At 39.1% G+C, this 26,255-nt stretch overlaps 1 protein-coding gene across 1 annotated transcript in view; it reads right to left on the bottom strand.

Annotated features, from left to right (window-relative positions):
- LOC128739225 (ubiquitin carboxyl-terminal hydrolase 8) overlaps window positions 1-26,255 on the bottom strand; it is a 55,865-nt gene that overhangs the window by 7,911 nt on the left and 21,699 nt on the right. Inside the window, exons 6-9 of the mRNA XM_053834681.1 lie at window positions 4,237-4,367; window positions 4,079-4,178; window positions 3,890-4,006; window positions 3,618-3,827 (exon numbers count right to left, since the gene is read on the bottom strand). Of these exons, the coding sequence (XP_053690656.1) occupies window positions 3,618-3,827; window positions 3,890-4,006; window positions 4,079-4,178; window positions 4,237-4,367 (558 nt within the window). The remainder of the gene's footprint in view (window positions 1-3,617; window positions 3,828-3,889; window positions 4,007-4,078; window positions 4,179-4,236; window positions 4,368-26,255) is intronic.

Genomic DNA, 26,255 nt, shown 5'->3' with positions numbered 1-26,255 from the left:
GTACATTGGTAACCTTTGTACCACTATGGCGCTAGTAGTCGTGTCTTTAGGATTGTAGAAGAGTGAACTATATTGCTAATATAATATATTTGTTCTCGGTCTAGATCATGCTAGGCTTGGCCATGCCGTCAAAAGTCGTGAGGGTCACGAACTTATCACTGTCAAAACACTCAATCAATTGCTCCAACGCGAAGAAAGCTGAACGGTACGTGAATTACCACAGCGTAAAAAGCTGCGAATGCAACAGAGATTCCGATGAGGATCTACACAAGATGGTGAAATCATACTTCTCGCTCAATAGCCTCGGAGTCGTTGAGCCGGATAAGTTATTGATGTCGCAGCAGGATCAACGAGCACAAATGCACCTAAAAACTCATACTCGTCAGACAAGCGCTTATCGTACTTCCTCTGGAAGTACGATAATGTTCGGCTTCCGGACAGCGAAGCCATGGCGCAGAAGCGGTGGAGATGCTTAGAAAATCGTATGAAAAAGGATAATGCGCTGGCCGAGGCGATAAAGTCGAAAACCGATGACCACGTTAGCAAGAGATACTTCAGGAAGTTAAACCCAGAAGCACTCCAGATTCCCACATCTCGCGTGTTGTATCTTCCGATATTCCTGGTTGTCAACCCAAACAAACCCGGTTAGATGACCGTGCACGGAGTCTCACTCAGTATCTTTCTACTGAAGGACCTGACCAGCTGATATCGCTTTTTTCCGTGCTGGTGCAATTCAGAGAGTTCCGGATTGCTGTGAGTGGTGACATACGTGAGATGTTTCACCAGGTACTGATGCGGGTAGAAGACCAGCACTGCTTGCGTTTCTTCTGGAAAGACGACGATCGTGCGACGCAGCCCAGTATTTTCATAGTAACCTTCGGAGCCTGTTGTTCACCAAGCACAGCGTAATACGTGAAAAATAGTAATGCAAAGCGGTTCGAGCGGGATTATCTGGAAGCAGTTGATGCAATAGTCAAGCGTCAGTATGTGGACGACATGCTCGTGAGCGTTGAATTCGTGGAAGAAGCAATCCAGCTGGTGCAGGACGTGAAAATAATTCACACTTCAGCCGGCTTCGAAATGTGGAACTGAATATAGAACTCCGATAGTGCGTTGGCCGCGATTAGAGAAAAAACCACCATGGAGAAAAACCTGGACATCGGCGAGGAACGCGCCACCGAAAAGGTGCTCGGGATGTGCTGGTATACCTCGAAGGACTGCTTCACCTACAAGGTTTCGGCCCGATATGACCAGGAGCTCATGTTAGGGAACCGTCGGTCAACGAAAAGCGAGTGCAGTGCAGATGCAAACATTCGTCGATGCAAGCGAGAATGGATTTGCAACTACGGTGTACCTTCGATTCGAGAATAACGAAACCGTCGAATGTGCGTTGGTCGGCGCCAAAACAAGAGTCACGCCGCTTAAGTTTTTGTCTATTCCCCGTTCCGAATTGCAAGCAGCAGTCATCGGCGTGCGTTCGCTTTCGATACACGTCAGTCAGCGAACGATCTGGACAAAATCGAAGGATGTACTCTGCTGGATCCGTTCAGATCACCGGTTCAGCCAGTTTGTAGCGTTCCGCATTACCGAAATTCTCGAAACGACAGATGTAGTCGAGTGGCGATGGATACCGACGAAACATAACGTTGCCGACAAAGGGACGAAATGGAAGCGAGTGACAGCCGTTGGCTCCGTGAGCCGGAATTCCTACGTCACAGGGAAGAAGATTGGTCGGTGAATCCGTTTTCTGGGAAAACGACGAAGAGGAACTTCGACCGCATCTGTTTATTCACAGTTTACCCAGTGATCTGCCAATTCGTACACAAGATTTCTCGAAGTGTTCCAAGCTGCTACGCGTAACGGGATATGTTCTACGGTACATCAACAACCTCAAACGTAGCTGCTATGGGAAGCCACGAGTATTTGGGCCGTTGCAGAGACAGGACTTCATCGACGCAGAAAATCACCTGTACCGCTGTGCACAGTTAACTGCCTTCGCAGAGGAAACCGCCATCCTTCCAAAGAACCGTTCGTTGTCAAATCCAGTGAAAACGATTCCTAGATTAAGTTTACTCTACCAGTGATGTGCCTTCCTGGATGAGAATGATGTACTACGTGTCAAGGGTCGCACGGAAGCATGCGCATTCATCGCTAGAGATGTAGCTGAACCAGTGATTCTTCCGCGGGATCATCATGTTACCCGCCTCATCATCTTATTAGTCCATGAAAAGTTCAACCAGCAAAACCACGAAACAGAGATCAACGAAATACTCCAACGCTACCGTATTCCTCGCCTGAAAGCAGCGTATCCCCAGATCCGGAAAGGCTGTCAGGTGTGCAAAATCCTTATCGCTAAACCACACCCTCCAGCAATGGGTAACCTTCCTCCAGCTCGGCTGGCCGCATTCAGGCGACCCTTCACGCATATGGGAATCGATTACTTCGGTCCGATATCGGTGTCAAGTGGAAGACGTATAGAGAAACGGTGGGGGGTTATCTCCACCTGCTTAACGACTCGTGCCATTCACCTGCAGATCGCTTACACACTGACAACTGAAGCCTGCGTTATGGCTATCCGAAATATCATGGTTAGGAGGGGAATTCCTGCGATGATCTACAGTGATCGAAGAACTAACTTCCGAGCTGCTAGCAAGAAGTTGCAAAGCGCAACAGTGAAAATCGACCACGACGTCCTGAAGAGCAACACGGAATGGTTTTTCAATCCTCCCATCACACCTGACTACCACCTACCACTGTACCAAGTGTCATCTCTAAGTAGATAACGAATCGCACAAATTTCAGCATACTCGTAGCTGCATCTATAGCGTTTATCTTATGAGAATAAGCTCGTGAATAGGCAGTAAACGCTTCTTGTACAATAATACAAGAGACCAAAAATAATCTATGACAACAGCTATTTTTTACGCAGTACGTTATATAGCCGAATACAGCTTCGTTGAATAAACTACTATTCTTGTTAGCAGTATTGGTAATTCATCAGGAATATAGCGGTATCAGATACATATGTTGAGCATAATAAATAACTAATTGACGTAGAACATAATTGGACCTCGGTCTGAAACGGTGTTCATAACCTGTTTTACCAATATTGCGTTATAACTTCCGCCAGCAGAACAACCAAAAACAAAATTTTGCTTATGTTAAATGTTTCACCTTTTCTGCCGAGGCAACTTCAGTTTATGTTTCACAAACAAATTGCAGCAGATAACTTGCAGATTTTTCGGTACCCCCACCCTCAGGATTTTAATATAGTTTAGCTTAGAATATATTAGATAGCAAGACACGATTGTTCGAAATGTTGGGCACGGGAGGGTATTTTCAGCCCATTAAGCAATGACATCTATTTTTTCGGCCTATGGCCTAGTTCTAGTGGAAGAATAGGTGGTTTTGACGTTCTTTAAATGAAAAATAGTAGAAAACTTACAGTCTTGAGAAAATAGTTATAACATATTAAAATTGTATGTCGGCAAAGTATTTTTATTGGTGAAAGAAGAGGCAAATAGGCTGAATTTAGAAACCTGCTGAAAATACCATCCCGTACCCTACAGTACTACAAAATGAAACAAAAAATCGCATTAATTGCAATTAAAACTTACATTTAAATGACATCTATTGGCATCATTAGGCAGTTCTAGACTGAGATTCGAAAAAGACTCATAGGTTGCACTCTCTTTCCCACAACGTCTACACTTCACTGTGCTTTTGATTTGCCCGTAAAATAGCTGGGAGACGTAGCTTTCCTTGCCTTTCAAGTATTCAACCCAGGCTTTTTCTGACGGTGGAAGCTGCTCTAGGCTAGTTTCGATCTGTATCAATTTAAATCAAATCAAATTAATTAGGACTCAAAGCCATGCTATTAGGCTTTTACCTTCATTGAAACGGTTTGGAGATCAGAATGAAGCCAGTCCATTAAAATTGTCAAAAACTCATGCGAATCCTGCTGCTCAATTCCACCAAACTGCCGCTCGTATTGTCCAACAACGTACTGATATGGAATGGAATATGACATAATTTATTAACTTGAAATATAAATAACCCAATCTTGTTCAAAATTTACCCTCAGATTCTTACTGGCAATACATTTGTACTTTCCTGTCCACAAGGTAATTATCACGGCAGCTACCTCTTCAGCAATCCTGCCTTGTGTTTTATTATTCCTGCAAAGGCATCAAGCAATCATACAAAAACATCCATCAATAAATTAACAGTATTTACCCGTTGAGGTGTTGTCTAAATGTTCCTTCAGTAAAGTATTCTGTGAGGAATGTCGTGTTGCTAAGGCATTGGAGTATACTATTCATATAGCATGTATTGCCTAAATTTTTCAGTCCTGTTAATCCGCGTCCCTGAAATTGCATATTAAATACGAAATACATATGATTATAAAAACTGCAGAAACATAACATATTTCGAAATAGGCACTCCAGGTCCAGCACCGCTTTCTGGCGAATTGTAGTAAGTATAGTGTTGTGTATGCTTTTTGCCATTGGCAATTAAAAACTCATGTACCTAAATCCTCTATTTGGGACAGCAAAAGTCATTGTTAAAATATTCATCAGGACAATGGAAAAGTACTGCATCACGCGTCCGTCCGCAGCTGTTTTGTCGTTAACTGCGAATTAAATTCCAGTAGGCAGGGGGACCCGGGGCAAAAGGACACTAACTGTTTTCAATTAATTACGGGCAAAAAGAACCAATTGGATTCAACCTGAAAAGGCCTAAAACTTAGATGGGGGTATAATCTAAACAGTTTCAGTGAGTTCAATATCAAAATAATATAAATATAGAAAAAAATAACGTTTTCGTTTCAGATGTTTTTTCGCTCGATATTAATAGGTACGGGGCAAAAGTGCCACTATGATGGGGAAAATGACCACAAGTAGAGAAATGTTGAATTTTAACTTCTATCTGTAGGAATTAGGTCTAGTTAATGTGTTAGACCAAACATAATACACATAAAGATAAATAAGATTTCAGTTTGCTTGTTTTCGGCATAGTCATTATCATTTTGTGCAATTTTCAAAAAGTAAAATTTCAAAATCATTTTAATGTCTGATGTTATATTTTTTATCGATGAACTTTCTTATGGTATATTGTTAGACACTTTAAAAACCATAAAAAATAACCATATTAAAATTCTTCGTCGTTTTCATGGAAAACTGAAGAGTGGCACTTTTGCCCCTGGTGGTCGTCTGGCCCCTTGTTACCCTACAGCGGTTACTAAACGAAAAATCGTATAGTACGATATTTTTATTTCCTCGTTATAACGCTTTAAGAATGAAAGTAATATGTGTTTTTAGCACAACAGTTCCAGTGGAAGCATAACTGTCCCATGTTACAAAAAATAGAAACGACAAAACTGCAATCAAAATTTACAAATTTACATAACGTATATCTTTTTCATATGCAACTTAAACAAATTTTACAAAACTAATAACTATTTTTCAATAAAATACGTTCTGAGTCGCTTATGCTGCGAACTTCCCCGCTTAGTTATAACATGTATCGGCCTTTTCGCGTGCGTAATGGCGGCTAGTGGGTACAATTTTCGGAGAACGTTAGCATGCCTTTGGCAACTTTATTCACGTCAAGTTGATATTTCCAGCCTTAATTGTTATTGTAGAACTTTCAAGCATACGTGAGCGGAGTTCCCAAAAGCAAATAAACATTGTCGAAAACTGTACCCACTAGCCGCCATTAAGCGCGCGAAAAGGTGGATATTGGACCTACAGCGAATAATTTCCGTTTATGTTGTAGTTTGGTTTGACACTTTGTGCGTAACGATTATGCCTCATTGTAAAGCTTACGAGTGCTTCGTTGTTGTTTATCAGGTGTTGCAAAAATCGGAACCGAATATGTCAGGTTTAGAGTATCTGAAACAATACGGTAGTTCCAGCAAAGATGAAGAGAATTAACATGGGTTTGACTTAGAAAATGGAACAGGTGAGCGATTTAAAAGAAAGTTTATCGATACCATGGCAGAGGGCAGTTAATTCGGTTGCCGCAACTGCGTTGCAATTTTTAAATTTGAATCATGCATAGAGGAAGGGAATTTATATGAGAAAACGACAACAAACTTGGAGCGATCAATAGACAGAAGCCATATTCGGAAAGCTGCGGATAGCAGTTATTCCGAATATTGAATACAAAGGAAAATATAAGTAGAAAACAAAAAAGGAATGAGAAGGGAAGATTCGACAAGAAAACGAAGTCTATCACATGCTGCTATCCTGAAACACTGTGGATGTAGCAAAAATTGTAACCAGAAGCTAGCGCAGATGACAATTTACAATTTCATAACAGCTTTTGAAATCTGGACCATATCAGCCAAAAAATTTGATTAAAGAGTTAGATGTCGGACCGCGCGTTAAGTGGAACATGATGGATTTGGCAAAAGACGCCGTTCGGTGAGCACGATATCACATATTCGTAACCACTATTCTCATATTCGAATGAACAAAAGGAAGGGGCCTTCGAACGTTTGAATTGATTCGAACGAAAACAAGAATACGAATCGGCTCCACTTTCGAACGAATATCATTCGAACGAAAACAAGAATAAGGGTGATTATCTATAGATTGATCGAAGAATTTGGCAATATAATCATTTTCGACAAAACGACGGCTTCTGTAACATAAAAAATCGATTTTTGGCATAAATTTCGTTCTTAAATTGTCCATAAAATGAGAAATAATGATTGGTAAGGAAAAACCTTCGAATAATCTCTAGAATATATCCTTAGAACACTTGTGTCAAAATTTGAAGTGATTCGGTTCAGCCGTTTTCGAGAAATTCTGCTCACCGACTTTGAAAACACGGTATTGAGAAACGCGCGTTTAAAGTTTTGCGTTTCTTCTTCAATCGCTCTGACACATCGTTACAAATATGCGTATAACTTCGTTAATATTTGTCGGATTGGCATGAAATTTTCTGTGTGCATACTTAAATATATGTACACTACGATCATGAAATAAACAGAAAATCGATTTTTCGAAAAACTATATATAACCCCTTCAGATACATTTATCTTGAAGAATAATTTATCGAGAAACGATGTTTTCAAAAAAGTAATCAAACATCTTTTTAGGTTCAAACACGCGTCATTGATTTCTGGAATGTTATCACCAGACCATGTTATGACTGTTTGAAACTTAAAAACGAAATTTCATTTTTAAAATTTTGGACAATATAACGCCTTTGATACCAAAATACTTTGAAAAATGTACTATGAAAAACTATCTGTGCAGTTTAAAACAATTATATTCTGATTTTTCAATTCATTATAAGGAGAATTCAGTCCCCACTAGATTAATTAAACGTGGTTTGAACCGTTTTCTGGCTTCAAAGACAAGATTTTTATTATTTGTCTTATTACTATCTTATTATTACGTATTACTATCAATTTTCAATCGTTTCTTTCACTGTTTTCTTCGTTTAGATTTTAAAATATTTTGTAGACCAATGCCTAGATTCCAATTTGTCTTCATCATCAGAGTTAAGAAGAATTCTGTATTAGGTTTCTTTTCGAAATACCAAATATTTATTTTACTATCAAGTATATATCCATAATATAACAAATACAGGCATTTTTGCAATTAAAAATGCAACGAACAAATCAGAGAGGTTGTGTACAAGACACGACCGCATATAGGTGACGCAGGACTACGTAAGTCTCTTTGTGGCGATAGTAGCATATATCCATGCATGTAATAATACGATTCTTCATGTACATATACATACTACATGCAGCATATATAGGGTTTGTTGAGATTGCAAGTTGAGAATATTCAATTATTTTTGAATGAATGTTATTATCGCCTCAAATCTTACTTCAACAGCAAACTCTATTTAGCTAGACATATACACTCAAGTCGCTTTTTACGCGAAGGATACGTTCCGCGTAAATTCCGAAAATCACGTAAAAAACCGCGTAGATTCCGAAATTCGCGTAACAAACCGCGTAAGTTCCAAAATTCGCGTAAAAAACCAAAAATTCGCGTAAAAAAAACTTCGTGGATTTCAACGTTTCGTGAAAAAATAGACTTATTGAGTGCATCCGCGTAAATTTCGAACATCGCGTAAAAAAACCACGTAAATTCCGAAATTCGCGTACAAAAAACCGCGTAAATCCCGAAATTCGCGTAAAAAACGAACCGCGTAAAAAGCGACTTCAGTGTATGTATTTATGTATTTGATTTGATGATATCAAAAAATTTTTATATTAAAATGGTTTGGTTGTGCTGCAGGTTGAGAAATCTAAATTTTTGCAAGTCTTGCAAACCTATATGGATACAATCTAACAAAAGCAAAGGATGACCGCTCAATTTAATGCTGAAACGATATCATCGGTTGAAGAAGAGGGGTGGTTTTGTACTCCCTCCCAAGCACAAATATCAAATGGTATATGTTAAAGCACCGTAAAGAATCTTCGACCTATTGGAACGAGTAGTTTCTGTCACTTTTTTGCAAAAAAAAAACGTGCAAACCATGATGACGTCTTTTCTTCGACCAATCAGGAGACGAGGATTTCTAGTTGGACAATGCTTTATTATTTTCAGTTTTTCAATAGTGTACACTTACGAAATAATAGCGTCCTTCATTTGAGCCAACTTTTAGAAAATGTTCCAATCGATTGGTGCAAAAATATTGAAAATCGATCGGGAAGCCGCTAAGCTATTAGCGTTCAAAACCTGACCACTTTTCGAGAAGGATTTTTCGGAATGACACCCTATCCAGCCAAACCTTGCCGTAAGACGTAGTCCTACGTCAAAAAAAATTCAATAAATACTTATATAGATATTTTATCATGATAATTTTAGTATTACGTACCTTTTTATATGGTATTAGCAAATAATAATGAGGCAATTTGATTTTATATCCTGCTACCACAACCATGATTTAATTTCAAGTCTACTCTAGTTGTGATATGTTTGGAATGCCGCGGTAATCTAATTATCTTTCCTGCCAAGCACTAAACAGAGTGATTGTAAATTATTTCCATACGATTGATGTTTGTTTTATTTTGTGCGACACAAAATCCTCGATCCGTACGAACAAGTTAATGCTTAATTCAAATTAAAAACGACTAGTTAACATAGTAAATGTAAATGTAACACTTTCATCTCCACACAAACTTTGTTGAAATTGTAAAAAGCAGTTAACACTTGAATCTATTTCAAAAAGAAGCAATATTGCAAACTACGCTAGTATGTCTGCCTTACTAAAACAAGCGCTACATTTTAGTATCGTGCCTGTGGAACAACTAATCAGGGTAAAATTGAAAACAATTCCTTAGGCATTGGCCTGCCCAGCTGACCGTCGAAAAGTTAGACCGTAGTTACTAGCGGTCTTTGTCTAATACAACGCAATTATGCTTTGCTTTGGTGAAAAATAGCTACACTAGCTGAGACAACAATAAACCGTGCACGTTTATCGACAAACTCAAAAGTGTTACCGTATGAAGCAACAGAACCGAGGAGCCACGTGTCAGCAAGGAAGAGAAGGAATTAGTATGGAATTCTATACCACCGACAGGACAACGTGCTTATGGTTGATATACGTAAGAAATAGAATGACAATTTCAAAAGCATTTTTACCAAGAGAAAAAAGACCATGCGACTCCACGGCAAAGAAATTATGGATGTTCTCGAATTCATCGTTTGCGAAAATGATTATATTTTAGGATAAAATAAATCTAGCTGCTCCAATACTATTAGTAGACAGGATTTAATTATTTATTATAGTACAATCTAATTTTGGATCGATCCGAAAATCTGTCATTTGTCATTCAATACCTGTTAATAACTCTCAATATTACGATGTAATTGTCAAGTCCTCCAAAAACAGACTAAACATGCCCAACACTTCCATCTTATATTTGCTGTTCAATCATATTTTTACTGTGCATGAAAATAATTTACTTCAACCTGCTTCCTACGTAGGCAGGGCATATTTTTACGACAGCAAGCTTACATGTGTTACGTTTTACTCTGTGTCATAACGCTGTTTAACACCGTTTACACTGTCTATCGTGTTTCTCGCTCTTGCGGTAATATTTGCGGATAATTGTTTGCATACAACTCGATACGAGCAATATTTGGGTTTTCTTTAGTGTCTCCTGTCTGCACATAACTTTGTTTCAGAATGGGCAAACATTTGATAGGCAATGCCATAAAATATAGTACATATTGCAATGGTTGCATTGACTTTATAAAGTACTTCCTAAACTAGCATTACTTTGCGAGATATGTATTAATAATGTGAATATCTCAACGAGATTTAAACATACGACCATAGTTTTTTCGACAAAGTTGTTGGTCATAAAATTTCTCATTTATATGGTGTAACTATATGCTGCACTGTATAATAAGAATTTAATTTAGTAAATAATTTAGTAAAAATAAGAGTAAACATACTGTAATATTGCTTTAAATCCCTCCAATTGTACTTGAAAAGTGCTCTAATAGCCTTACTGTTCCTTTAGCATACCTATTTAATTTATCATTTGGCTCTGGTACCTTTCCTAAATGTTGAAGCAATCTTTCGTCTATCCTGTGCAGGCTATCGAAAAGTGCTCTCTTTCCCATGATTGTCATTCAAAGCAGTTTCTACTGTTTGCCTGTGTTCGCTATGCCTGCTCGCGCCACTGTGACGAAATCCCATTCAAAACGTACTGAGAACAGAGAAGCACAGAGCTAAACAAGAACTGTGCGAAATATACAATCGAGCGTTTGTTCAACTATTGTCGTTGGAAATAACTTATGGCGGTTTGATATGACTGCACTGTTCTCTCATTTTTTATGCATTCTTCGGCATCTAACACTAGCGGCAACAGTCATCTTGCAATTATGAGAGTCTTCTAAGCCGTAAAAGAATTGTCGCGAAACGATTCTTATGAATCGACTGTTGCACGAAAATTGTAGTCGGCAGTATTTCATATCTACAAGGGAACGATAGCATATTTATTGAATCAAGAAGCCAAAGACTGATCTTATGAGTGAAAATAGGTCTTGTTTGGTCACCTATAAATGTGATTCAATTAATTAATGAAGGTATTTCCTGATTCGAAATTTCATTTGGCTTGTTTTGATGTAATATATTTTGAAGTTCATATATATATATATATACTAGCTGACCCGACAAACTTCGTATTGCCACAAATTAACCTGTGTTGTACATAAATCATGAATCTCGGATGATCTTTGTCACAATCTCGAGTTTTGCAAGCCCCCCAGTGGGCGGCGCTTCCGACGGCGGGTCACCGGCAACACTCGCGACCGTCTCGGCCTGAATGATCTAGTGTTACTATAGATAGTTTTTGTGGTCTTGTATTGACTAATGTTTTATGGAAGAGTCTCGAATTTCTCGAGTTCGATTAGTTTTTGAGTTTCGCAAAAATTTCTGTTTTATTTGTATGAGAGTCCATATCCCCCTACCACAGGGGTGAAAGATCTCTAACTATCGTAAAAGAAATTCAAGACTCCAAAATCTCCCACATGCCAAATTTGGTTCCATTTGATTGATTAGTTCTCGAGATAAGAGGAAATTTGCATTTCATTTGTATGGAAGGCCACCCTCTTAATGGGGAGATGGGCCATAATCGCTTTCTAAAGAAGAGAGGGGTCTCAATTCACCATAGAAAAAAATCTTGCGTCCAAAACCACTTACATGATAAATTTGGTTCCATTTGCTTGATTAGTTCTAGAGTTATGAGGAAATTTGTATTTCGTTTGTATGAGAGCCCGCCCTCTTAAAAAGGTAAGGGGTCCTAATTCATCATAGAAAAAATGGTTGCCTCCAAAAACACCCACATGCCAAATTTGGTTCTATTTGCTTGATTAGTTCTCGAGTTATGAGGAAATTTGAATTTCATTTGTATAGGAGCCCCCCCTCTTAAAGTTGGGAGGGGTCTTAATTCACCATAGAAAATATTCCTGCCCTCGAAAACTTTCACATGCCAAATTTGGTTCCATTTGCTTGATTAATTCTCGAGTTATGAGGAAATTTGCATTTCATTTGTATAGGAGCTCCCCTTCCTAAAGTGGGGAGGGGTCCTAATTCACCATAGAAAATATTTTTGCCTCCAGAAACGTCCACATGCCAAATTTGGTTCTATTTGCTTGATTAGTTCTCGAGTTATGAGGAAATTTGAATTTCATTTGTATAGGAGCCCCCACTTCTAAAGTGGGTAGGGGACCCAATTCATCATAGAAAAAATTTTTGTCACCAAAAACACCCACGTGCCAAATTTGGTTCCATTTGCTTGATTAGTTCTCGAGTTATGAGGAAATTTGTATTTCGTTTGTATAGGAGCCCCCCCTCTTAAAGTTGGGAGGGGTCTTAATTCACCATAGAAAATATTCCTGCCCTCGAAAACTTTCACATGCCAAATTTGGTTCCATTTGCTTGATTAATTCTCGAGTTATGAGGAAATTTGCATTTCATTTGTATAGGAGCCCCCCTTCCTAAAGTGGGGAGGGGTCCCAATTCATCATAGAAAAAAAATTTGTCTCCAAAAACACCCACGTGCTAAATTTGGTTCCATTTACTTAATTACTTCTCGAGTTATGAGGAAAATTGTGTTCCTTTGGTACAGGAGCCCCCCCTGTTAAAGTGGGGAGGGGTCCTAATTTACTATAGAAAATATTCTTGCCCTCGAAAACCTTCACATGCCAAATTTGGTTCCATTTGCTTGATTAGTTCTCGAGTTATGAGGAAATTTGTATGGAAGCCCCCCCTTTTAAAGAGGAGAGGAGTTATAATTCCCCTTATAAAGAGGGGAGGAGTCTCAATTTACCATAGAATAAATTCTTGTCACCGAAAACACCCACATGCCAAATTTTGGTCTATTTGCTTGATTAGTTGTCAAGTTATGCAGAAATTTGTGTTTCATTTGTATGGGAGCCCCCCCTCTTAGTGGAGGGAGGGGTTTCTAACCATCACTAAAACCTTTCCTGGCCCCAAAAAACCTCTACATGCATATTTTCATGCCGATTGGTTCAGTAGTTTTCGATTCTATAAGGAACATACGGACAGACAGACAGACAGACAGACAGACAGAAATCCTTCTTTATAGGTATAGATGCCTCAGAAATAAGGTACCCCGGAGCAAGTGGGAATACGGGGTAAGTGGGAACGGAGCTCATAACTCTCTTCAACCTCATTTTTTTCCAACCGAACCTTTCTAGAAATTAAAGATACAACTGAAACGCATGCATTAAGATTATAGATTATTTATAACAGGCATTCCAAACACCAAAGTTGGACTTTGAATTTGAGCGTTATTTTCAATTTGCGTTGTAAGTTTGACGCACCTTTCTATAAATGATATTTTGGCCACAGACTTTTCGTAAAAGTACATGTTTTTCTAACAGTAGGTAAACATAATGAGGGTATTAACAAATTACACCCGAAAACTAGTTGTTTAATTTGATAAACGGCATTAAAAAAATCACCATAATTTTCAAAACCTTTAGCTAGCTAGTGACTCCGGCAACCGATTCGACCAAAGCTGATGCGCTAAAATGCATTAGTATCGCCGTAAAAAGCGGAATTCAGCCTATTTTTTTCTTTTGTTACTAAAAATACTTTGACGATATACAACTTTTAAATTTTATAACTATTTTCTCAAGAATGTTAGATTAGTTACATTAGTTACTGTTTTTAGTTATAAGAACGTCAAAACCTCCTGTTCTTCCACTAGAACTAGGCCTAACCCGTAAAAATAGAAGCAATCGCTTATGGGCCATGGTCCGAAAATACTCTCCCGTGCCCTACATCGTATCTAAAATTAACAGCGATTTATGGAGATTTACACCTAGGTTTTAAATAATCATGGGTGTAAATTATACAGTAGATTTCACCCTAGCTATGCAATTTTTAAATCCTACTTGCCACCTTAGTTCAAAAAATATTTTACAAAAAAGATAATTAGAGCATTAGGTATTGATGAAAGAGAACTCGGATAAAGCTTTTCTGAGTTACGTAAATATTTTAAAAAAGATTTATAATTTGAAAATTCTACACTCTAAAAAATCAACACGTGTCATCCACGTGAAAAATCATGTAAATTTCTGTACAGCAATTTACATGCACTTCAGGTGGTAGTTAATAGGAAAATTGATAAAATTTACTGGGATCGCACGTAAACCGGTTATTATGAGTGCAAGCTACCAAAAGTTCACGCAAACGTTACATGAAAAGTGCCGTGGATGAGAGTTACCTATGTTTTCACGTAAACTTGACATGCCGTTTTTTTTGAGTGTATATATGCCACATTTATTCTTAAATATAATTTTCGCAGATTGCTGAGACAATTTTGTCGCGTTTTCATGAAAATGCTTCGTTCTACGCTACTTGGTTAAAGAATTTTGAACTTGAAAACAAAGAAAATTTGGCGTAACGTTTTCTAGAAAACCAGAAGAGCTCGATTTTTATAAATATTGTTTCAATTGTAAGCCTATAAACCATGGGTTATGTACGATTTTTTATTGCATGCCATGCTTATAAATAAACATCCAAATTTCTTACTATGCTAATAAAACACATATCGCTTGATTTAAACTTGCGTATCAAACGCTTTGATAGACAACGAGCGTTAATTTACTATATAAACTGCTAACCCCGAACGAACAACGACATGCCATGTAACCAATTCATTCAATGGGCAGAAATCATTCGGTGAATGAACCTTATGCACAAAAATCGACAGTTGAAGGCGACGACAAAAGAAGCGGCGACCAACTGGATAGTAAAAAGTATAGTTACTATATATATAGTTCGGCGGATAGAAAACCAAGCGAATTGGCATCCCTGATTTATGAAATTAAATTTGAAATTATGGTGAAATGTGCAGGTTTTTACGAAAAATAATCACTGGCGGGTGTTGAAAATGACTAGTTCTATGAAAATAAAGTGTGTTTTTTTAACATTACTCCTGCATTTTGGAATTTGAAAAGCTTTTGGCTCCGCTTTTGACGTTTATTTGGCTCCCGATTTTCTATCCGCCGAACTATATATATAGTAACTATAGTAAAAAGGCATGTATAAAACGTATGTCGATTGTGGTGGAAGGAGTGAACAAAGAGTCTGTGAAGAACGAATAACAGAATAGAAACGAACGAACACGAATACAGTCACCTGTAGTCGCTCTGATAGTGTTTTCAACAAAATATGACTTTCATTCGCTTATATTACTAAATGGCGCAAGAACTACTGTCACGGTGCAGTACTTATCAGAAGCCTGATCCTGTGCACAAAAAAGGAAACAAGGCAAATTGCTGCAATTACCGCGAAAGCTCAATTGTTTGAAAAGATTGCAGTCAACTTTTTTACTCACACCTTTCGTCATTATAGCGCGGATGAACAACATGGTTTTGTCTCCAAGCGTTCTACAAACACCAATCTGTTGGTTTATTCATCTACAATCATCCGTGCGTTGCAACAACGTCTACAAGTTGACTCCATATACACCGATTTTTCCGCCGCTTTTGATAAACTAAATCATCAAATTACAATTGCCAAACTTGAATGTCTTGGATTCTCTGGTTCCTTACTGAATTGGTTACGGTCCTACCTAGATGACCGCAAGATGGCAGTAAAAATTGCCGACTCGCAATCGACATTTTTTGCAGCAACATCTGGAGCTCCACAAGGAAACCATCTAGGTCCTTTCATATTGCTGCCTCATATATACCTCAATGATATTCATTTACCACTTAAGTGCCAGAAATTATCTTATGCTGATGACTTCAAACTGTATTGCATTATACAAAACGTCGACGACCTAAACTTTGTCCAAGAGCAACTGGATTGCTTTTCCTCTTGGTGTTCCACTAACAGAATGATCTTGAATGCATCAAAATGCTCTGTCATATCGTTTTCTCGTAAACGCTCATTATTACGAAACGACTACAAAGTATTTAACCAAGTATTGAATAGAGAAACTGTTGTTAAAGATCTAGGTATCTTATTGGACACTAAGTTTATCTTCAAGGAACACACCGCCTATATCTCTGCAAAAGCTGGACGCGCTCTAGGGTTAATGTTTTGAGTATCAGTACTTGTGGCTTGAGCAGCACGTTCTCCTCATTGAAAGTATTTAAAGTATGTTTTGAGTAACTAAATCATTTAAAAGCGTCCATTGCCTTAAAGCAATTTACTGCTCTCTGGTTCGCTCAGTTTTAAAATACGGGTCTATCATTTCCTTTCATGATTCGTTTCCTTTATTTATTTATTTATTGTCAAGATATATGAGCTTTGCCCGTCATCTAATATAAGGATACAAATATAAAATATAATAACAAATACAAAATAATATAAAATGAAGAGGTTTTAGTGTACATGTAATTGACCTCTCAGAAATAGCCTAAGTTTTTCCTTAATAGTATCAGTCGACATATTTAAATTTAGTACATTTCTAAAATTGTTCATTAGCTGCATAAAGCGATAGGCTGGTTCGTTGCGCGCGTAGTTAGCTCGACGGTGTTCTAGAGTGAATGGCCTTGGTCTCCTCAGAACTACTGTACTCTGGTTAGCAGTTATCCTGGATTTCAAATAATCGCTGTCGTATCGTCCTCTCTGCAAATTGAGAAAAAAGCTAACGTCCACAATCTGGTATCTATTTTCCAGAGTATCCATATCCAGCAGACAGCACAAATCTTTATATTCCGGAAGATTTCCTCTCCATCCCAAATTTCTCACGGCAAATTTAACGAATTTTTTCTGTACCGCTTCCAATTTGCTCATGTAGGTTGCATACATTGGCCTCCACACCACACTTGCGAATTCTAATTTTGATCGTACCAGGCTCACATATATAGATTTGATCGTATACGGGTCATCCAGTTCTGCTGCGAATCGTCTTACTACAGCAAATAGTGCAAGACACTCGGAAACCAGCGTATTCACGTGATCGTTGAAAGTCAACCCTGCATCTAGATTGACTCCTAAGTCCTTAATCCTGCTCACTCGTTTGATTATTTTTCCATCCAACCTGTAGTCGAATATTAACGGATTTGAGCAGCGTGTAAACGTTATGGTAGCACATTTTTCGTTGTTGATTTGCAACTTGCATGCTGAACAGAAACGCCCAAAAGTTTGCACATCTCTTTGAAGCTTTAAGCAATCTTCCTGCTTTTTTCACTGGATAAAAGAGCTTCACATCATCAGCGTAAATTAATACGAGGGCATTGTCAATTGCGGTAGGCAGTTCATTCATCAGTAGGATGAACAGAAGTGGTCCCAAATGACTGCCTTGCGGAACTCCTGATGTTACATTGTAAAGTTCTAAGTTTGCACCATCTACAGTAACGTATTGCTTTCTTCCGGTCAAATATCCATGAATCCATGTTATCAAGGAGCCACCAATACCGGCACGTGCCGCGGCACGCAACACCTCTAGAATTCCAACTACGTCGAAGGCTTTCGTCATATCTGTGTACACACAATCAACTTGATACCCCATTTTCATCCATTCTATGACACGCGTTGTGAACTCACACAAGTTTGTTACCACTAACCGGCGCTTGAAGAATCCATGCTGTGCTGATGATATCCAATTTTCAACTGCTGAATATAACTTGTTATAAACTAGCGCTTCAAACAGCTTCAGGATTGCGGATAATATAGCTACTCCTCTATAATTTTCTGCTTTTATTTTGGACCCCTTTTTATGAATTGGTTTTAGCCGTGAGATTTTCCACGAGTTAGGAAAGTATCCAATCCCTAGAGAAGCATTGAAAATTCTGGTCAACGGATTAGCCAACGAATCACAGCAGGTTTTTAATAGCTTGTTTGGAATTTCATCCGGCCCAGGTGCTTTGGTTGCATCAAGTGCATTCAAGCCACGTGCGATTTCCTCTTCGGAGAACGTTATAGATTCCATCGTCGGATTTTCCTGGTTGGGACAACTCTCATTACTACTCTCTTCCGGGTATATTGACCTGAAAAAGTTGGCAAAAATTTGTGCTGCGCTTTGTGGGCTCGATGAAGTTGTCCCTGCATGGCTGATCCGAGTCGGTTTGCTCCTGCTCTTTCTTTTACCGTTGACAAATTTCCAAAAGCTCTTCGGATCACTTTTTATATTATTTTGAACCTTTGATACGTACGCAGTATATAATCGGCGGTGTTCTTGTTTAAAAATCGCGTGTAGTCGCTTATATTCGTTTTGGTCGCAATCAAGATGGTATCTTTTAAATCGGTTATACGCTTTCTTTTTTGCTTTTTGCAGACGTATCAGAGCTGTATCAAACCATTCTGGATGCTTACTTTTTGTCCCGCACCGTGATAATGTTATAGGAGCATGTTCGGGAGTGAGCACGAACCGTACGAAGGGAGGCATCACTGTAGTACGTGCGTGAGTGACCAGCGGTTAAGCAGCGCCGGCTTAGCGCACTAATCATCAATAGGGCTTTAGCTGATACTGGCTTAGAATAGGATGCCCTGATTTGAATATGGCTTTATGAAAGCGACAATGGGATATTGTCCGCTAAAATTATATAAGCCCGCTAAACGATAAGTTTAATCAGTCCGCGCAATTAATCCGCCAGCAGCCGTCGTGCTGTCTGTGCATGTATATAATGTTCAGTGTGTAAATATAGGTATAGTCTGTAGTGTGAAGTGTTGTGTGTCATCGTAGGGGAACATTCGAACGTCCCTGCAGCTGGCTGGCTGTGACTAGGAAGAAATATATTGGACCTTATTTGCCACGGATAGGCAAAGACCCTCCCAGGAAAAGGGAAATAACTCAACGTTAATCTGCGCTGATAGGAAACCCCAATACAGTCCACCCACTCCCAACCGTGCTATCGAACATTGGTCCTTCGAACCGGATTGGGAGCCGGATCAAGGTTCAGGATTCAGGTATCAAAATACCCAAGGTAAATCAGCGCAAAAGGGATCACACATCAACGCCATTGCTCAAGTAATTCAAGCTCTTAGTCGGTGTAAATACCACGTGAAAGAATAATTTCTCCATGATAAGGAAAGGTTGGATAATTAGCACGAACGCACACCAAATAGCGCACGATTGCATTTAGCCACCCGTCCCAATTGCATATCATGTTTCCGTAAAGGTTCACAGTGAATATGCAGTCCTCGTTGCTCTAAATCCAATTGCCATTCGCTTCAAATAACACAATACGTATATCGCAATTATTACATTATCGCTCTAGAAGGGAATCAAATTAACCAAGTTCTAATCACAATACGCTCTACTCTTCACATACGCGATCGCTAAATTAGGAAGCGAGGAGATCTTCTTTCGATGCTCATTTCCTTAACATGCCGTAAATCGGAATAGTTTCGCATATCAAGTTGGCAGCCTCCGATCGCACTTATCGTGATCTACTCTGGAATATAATTACACTCCGCTCTACTCCCAATACCGATCAGCAGAGAGCCGATCGATCCCCAATCATCGCTCTCTTTAAGGGGAGGTAAGGATAGTTAAAAAACGATGGAACAATTATCAACCGGTAGAAAAATATGTGGAACAGGTTTAAAAGGTGCCCGCGGTGAATTAAAGGAAATAGTATTCAAAACCAAACAAAATGGTTGGTGAATACTACTAGTATGCTCAAGTGCGAGGCCTAGGAAGGAAAGAAATTTACTTTGGCTTATATTGGTTTTACAACTATTCAATTCCGATTCGAGTGAACTAAGTATTTAGAGTGTAACTGAAACTGACACTAAAAGAAGAGAATAGTCGTTCACATATCATACAAGGAAATTTCGGTAGCCGGCACTTCGGCAGTTTAGATTTTACCGTCATGGAGTAACCACTCTCATCTCAGACATGTGGAACACTTTACAAATTCATGGACTACTGTAAGGCCATACCAAAGGCCACTGGTTTAAAGGATCTGGACATACTCCGAATCAGGATGGTACTATTAACGTCATACAAGGGATAAAGGACGAAGCATCCGTTGCCTAATCGTTTCAGGATTGGAATTATGAAGTCAGAATCGACCGTGATAAATTTCTATGACAACGATGTGTGAAAGCAGCGGAAGGAAAATGATTAGATTGGACAGTGAGATCAATACTGTGTAGTGCAGTGGAATAAATGATGCAAAAAATAAAGGAAATAGCCAGTTACGTGATTTATTTTGTGCTACTTCATGATCCTTTGTAAAGTGGTTGAAAAATTATCTATCTGAGATGGCGGTTCGCTTTGTTTCCGCAAGGATAATGAATAGGTATTGATAAGGTATTGTTTCTGCCAAGGTGTATTCAATGTATGAGCTATAATGCGAATGAATGTCGACGAATGAAAGGGCGAATAATTAACAAATTACTGTAAATCGGTGCAATTACATGATAGTTAGAGCGGCATGATGAGGTTTATAGCATTGAATTGGTTATTCCTGATAGCGGTATGATTTATTCGGAAAGAAATAAGGCAAAAGGGCAATTGAAGGGCAAAGATTTGGAATGGCATAAAGACGGGTGCGCTTTTGGTTTAGACAATTGGTGAAGGATTACATTTGAAAGACACACTCGATAAGCACAACTGGTATATTTTAAAGAGCAAACGGAGGTAAGCAATGATGCTGTGGTATGCGCAACCATTTGGAAGGCAAACTATGTTTAAAGGGTGCAATTGGTTATTGTTTGCTTTTGGATCGACTCGACTTAACATAAGTCATGGGCAACGGGTTAAACGCCAAGGCGGCGGACCACAAGTCAAGGTGGTTAGGCGGTTCCGATCGAGGAAGACATTTAGGGGTAGTGCATTATGGTCAACCTGGCGACCAGACTGCCACCCCACCACCCCTCTCTGTTAAGTATTCTGAATTAATCTGATGGGAATTTGGAATTTACGCGGTCAACGCTTTCAGTCTTCAATGCGTTGCTGATGCACCAAACGGCTGGTGCAGGTTTGCATACTGGGTTTGGTAATACGGTGGTAATTTACGTTTATCAGTAACGAGGTATCACAATCAACGTCTGTGGCCGAAACGGTTTGTCTACAGCAATCAGAATTGCCATCAATGGATAGTTGTCTTAGGGCGGGCAGCAACGTTCGGCAGCTGCTGCAGCGCAACATTTTCACCTGGCAGGGCAGGTGAATTTCGGAAACGAAGGAATGGTTTCGGAATAGGTAAATGGTTACGTCGCAAGAAACGGTTAGTGAGACTAAATCACTTACAAAGCGTACTCGGAGCTGACTGCGAAGCTTCGGACACTAACTAGGATGCCACATGTTAGAAGTGGCCGGCGGGTTCCAGCGAGTAAAGCAATTAGGGGTTGCGCGTTCTGGTCAACTTGGCGACCGAACTGCACCCCACCACATCCCCAAGATAAGTACCATCTAGTAAACGGTAAACCAGTCTTTAGGCGGTTAATGTTTTTCAGCGACAATTGGGTTCGTTGAAGGCGGCAGTGTATGCAAAGGTGTATCAAATAAGTGGACGACGGAGCGGTTCGTCTGCCTGAATCAGCTGAAACGGCAGGTAGTTGATTCATGGTGGGGCAACAATGTTCGACAAGAGCGGACATTACATCTACGGGAGCGGCAAAATAGGAAGCCGCATTGGAAGGCAAGGCAGTGACGGAACTGCAATTGGTTGGCAATCATTTAGGATCACCGAAACGGAAGTCGGTATTTGGTTCACTCAGCTTGTGAGGAGATAGGTTCTCCCACGAATTGTTTATTGGAAAATACAACTGCAAGGAAAGCAGTTACTCGTTCACCGAAGACACAGCGTTCATCCCCTAGTTGGCGGGGGCTCAAGCCGGCAAGCGAGTCAAGGGACTCCACGCCCGGCGGTGGCATTACCCAGATCAAGGGATTTGGTTTGCAGCGGCGGTGCTAACATGGGAGCACTCTGATGGTCAGGAATTCTTCAAGGGACGGATTCCCAAGCATGCAGCGGTATCGCAGGGAATACCGAAGGGCATGTTGGTCATAACAGAGACCGGTGTGGAACCTACCACTACCGGTAAGGGTGAACTTAAGGTTACGAGGACTAATCGGAGTCAAGGGACTCCACATACGGGAAGCTGCATCATTAAGGTGCATGGTGCAGTAACAATCAACATAGTACACGCTTAGGGGTACCGCAAGGGCGTACCAAATGCGTGCAGGAGCAAGGGCTGCAAGGAAGGGCAGCAACAACCAACAACCAACCAACCAAGTATGGCAGGCGAGCCTCAAGGAGACGATATGGTACAACACGGAGCATCAGCCATAAGTTCGAAGTGGCTAGCAGGAATCCAGCACTAAGGCATTGGGGGGCGGCGCGTTTTCGGTCAACAGGGCGACCGGAACTGCCACCCCAACCCGACCCTAAGTTAAGTAAACTTTCTTTTAAACACCAAGGCAAACATTTAGGCGGATTACATTCCAGCAAAATTTCAACGGCACGAAAATCTCTTCACGAAGATGGAAGGCAATAGACAAGGACCACTAGATGAGGCATCAATAACCAATAGGATACCAACCGGATGGCAGGGCCACCGGTGTCTAATACAATCGAGCCAATCAGGGACGCAGAGATCCTCTAGGTCCTCGAGAACGTTTATTTGAAACCTGGCGATTTCAAGGCGGGCAGGATGTTCGGGAGTGAGCACGAACCGTACGAAGGGAGGCATCACTGTAGTACGTGCGTGAGTGACCAGCGGTTAAGCAGCGCCGGCTTAGCGCACTAATCATCAATAGGGCTTTAGCTGATACTGGCTTAGAATAGGATGCCCTGATTTGAATATGGCTTTATGAAAGCGACAATGGGATATTGTCCGCTAAAATTATATAAGCCCGCTAAACGATAAGTTTAATCAGTCCGCGCAATTAATCCGCCAGCAGCCGTCGTGCTGTCTGTGCATGTATATAATGTTCAGTGTGTAAATATAGGTATAGTCTGTAGTGTGAAATGTTGTGTGTCATCGTAGGGGAACATTCGAACGTCCCTGCAGCTGGCTGGCTGTGACTAGAAAGAAATATATTGGACCTTATTTGCCACGGATAGGCAAAGACCCTCCCAGGAAAAGGGAAATAACTCAACGTTAATCTGCGCTGATAGGAAACCCCAATACAGTCCACCCACTCCCAACCGTGCTATCGAACAGAGCATGTCGACTACAAATTTCAAAGAACCGATAGTAAAACTTTAATACCATATTATCTATACGACTCTCTCCTGGGGAATCAAACGATTTTGAGATATGAAACAGGCCAATTGATTTTAAAAATTCGGTCATTAAATTTTTCTCGCGTACTTCCATGCTATCCGCGTCCAAAATTTGATCCCAAGCGATTTCACTAATTTCGAAATTTACGGCTAACTCATCAATTTGATCGAATCGTATTTTTTTGGACATCTCTATTTCACCGATCACCGAGTTGTTGTTGATATCCATTGATAACAACATGGCAGAATGATGACGTTCGTTTTTAATAATTGGATCAACCGCCGTCAATTGACTGCTGTCTGTTTCACTGACGAAAACCAGATCCAAATATCTGTCCTTCCATGGAACGACCCAAATAATTTACCATCATACGAGAGTAGATGTCAGCTCACTGGACTAGATTTGGTAAGCGTACGTCGTAATATTGCAAAGGCTATAGCCGACCTTTGTAGGTACCTTTGTAGCTGATCTAATTCGGTCGGATATTGACTGCCCCGACCTGCTTCAACGTCTAAATTTTAATGCTAGGCCTCGAAATTTACGTCACAATAACTTCTTGTTTATTAGTGGTTCACGAACAAATTACGGTCACAATGAACCATTAACAAGTGTATGTTACGTGTTCAATCTTTGTAATGAAGTGTTCGATTTGAATGTATCTCGTGCTATGTTAAAGAAAAAATATCGTCATGTTTTGTCTAGCTTATTTGTATTAAATCAGTTTATGTATGTGTAAAGTAGAGTAATGTATGTGAACTAACTAATAAGATCGCACTAAGTTAAATTGTTGTACTGTAGGATGTTATGTTATCTGTTGTACAAGTTAAAAGATCAGAGGTGTTGTGCCCACGGGAGAAGATATATGGCATCCCGATCAGACAAACATAACAAAATTATAACAAATCATAATATTCTGTTACGACGGGTTTTCTAACATGATTTGTTATAATTTTGGTCCCGTTAGTAGTTAAAATATCAAAAATTCTATCAGAACTTCAGAGCAGCTGTAGCAAAAAATATAACAAAATTTGTTACGTTTAGAGCAAAACTATATCAAAATTTGTTGCAAAATTGTTCTAACGGGTTTTGTTATAATTTTTTTTAAATAACAAAAACTTCTTTGCTTTTGTCTGCTATATCGACATTTTATTACGACGAAATTGTCAAAAATAATACAGCTATTTTCGAGAACATTCACAAATAGCACAGAAAAAAACTTTCATACATTTTCATATCGCACAGAATGCAACCGTCTTAACCTCTATACCAGAACTACTCTCGAATGAAAGCAAAGCCGTGGGCTTAAACCGTCATTAGACATTACCCTTCTTTATCGACAGACTTCGCAGCCGGCTGTTTAGAGTACAGGAAAATTACGGGGTCAGTGTAACGAGATCCTACTGACTCTATCTAGCAAGCACTGCCTAGCCGAGATACGAACATACGACGACTGGCTTGTTAGACCAGCATCGTACCTCGAAGCTAACTGGGCGGTTGAACTCTTGAATGAAGGAAGATTAAATGCTTATATGATTTGGCCGATAGCTTATTTGGGGTTGTCAGTTTTTGATTCGAGCTGGTTATAAATAGATAAAAAGTGTTCGGTCCATAGCCGTGATCAAGAAGAAGAAATCGAATCCGTTTAATCAGTGTTGCACCACTAAGAATGTTGCACGAAGTGCCATCAAATATATAAGAAAATAGGGCCATCAAGATTTTTTTGCAATAAGTATTTTTTCAGCTTTCTTGTCTATAGACTTTTCTGCTCATTTTGGCAGGACCCGACCACAGAAAAGATTAAAAACAACCATGAACTTAATTATTCAAATGATGCGTAAAAGAAACTATTTCTCAGTAACTATGTGACTTTGTAATATCACTTTGTGACTATGTATCAGGTATCAACATCTTTGGCTTGAACAGCACGTGACTATGTAACTTTGTAAACAAAACTTAAACCGATAATATAAGAGATAAGATTTCATTTTATCGTCCATCTATATGTTTGTATGTTTTGCTCTGTTACGTTTAGTTACATGTTACAAGCATCTAGCAACAAAATAAAAGTTTGAGTAAACGAGAGATTCTCCATGAAATTCTACGACATGCCATAGTTATGGCATTAACTGAAAAAATCTCTCTCGGTTCTCTCATATGGGTCATTCCATCTCAAACGTACACAAGGTTTGAATTCGACCATCAGTGATTTCAACCAAAGTTGGCAAAATTGTTCATTCCGACCCCACAACCAATTTCTCAAAGTTTTACATCAATTGATCAATCCCCTTAGCTGTGACGCTACTTCCGTTTTTACAGATTTTCAAAAAGTCATTTTTCGGGTTTAAATATCTCTGAAACGGCTTGATGTGAAGACATGTCATTATACTTTTTCGATGGATTTTTGGCCGCACAATCGAATGATGTTATCAGTTTTTATATAACTTGCCAACATCATATATTTTTTTTGCAATTTAAAACGAAAAATGCGAATATCTCAAAACACCCCAATTTTATTTTTAAATAAATATACTTAAAATCTTCGCCAGAAAATTTTACATAAGAATCACTTGAAAAAACAATATTGGTAGGTTGGGAGATATGGCATTTTAAATATATGGAGTATGCGTAATTCTATCTGAATTGTTAGTGAAAATATGTGTGTTTACGCCTACCTGAAGCTTCCAGACATTTTCCTTACTAAATAATGTATTTTGATGAAAAAGATGCATTTTCAACATAGAATCAATATAATAAATTTTCATATTCTAGATACTTTTGAATACATTTAAATAAAAGTAACAATTTCGTACAAATTTTTATAGTTTTATTATTTAATTGTGCTAGTTTGTTTGTGCAATATAATGCATTGTTATGTCGACTAATGTGGTATTTCACTCCTGAGATTATTCGAAACGTCGAAGTAATTAATTAGGCAAATCGGAGAGGATGTTTGTGAGATAATTGATATTTTATGATTTTTATCATGGTTTTTTCTTTCTAGATTTTAAATTTGCAATAAAACTTAGGAACGGCTTGGGCCTAAGAAAAAAGTTTATGACATAATTTGTTCAAAATGATGCGAAGAATTTGATTTTGTT

The sequence above is a fragment of the Sabethes cyaneus genome, chromosome 3 (genome assembly GCF_943734655.1).
Source record: "Sabethes cyaneus chromosome 3, idSabCyanKW18_F2, whole genome shotgun sequence".
In the NCBI taxonomy this organism is placed as follows: Eukaryota; Metazoa; Arthropoda; class Insecta; order Diptera; family Culicidae; genus Sabethes; species Sabethes cyaneus.
This window is presented reverse-complemented; position numbering and strand designations above follow the sequence as displayed.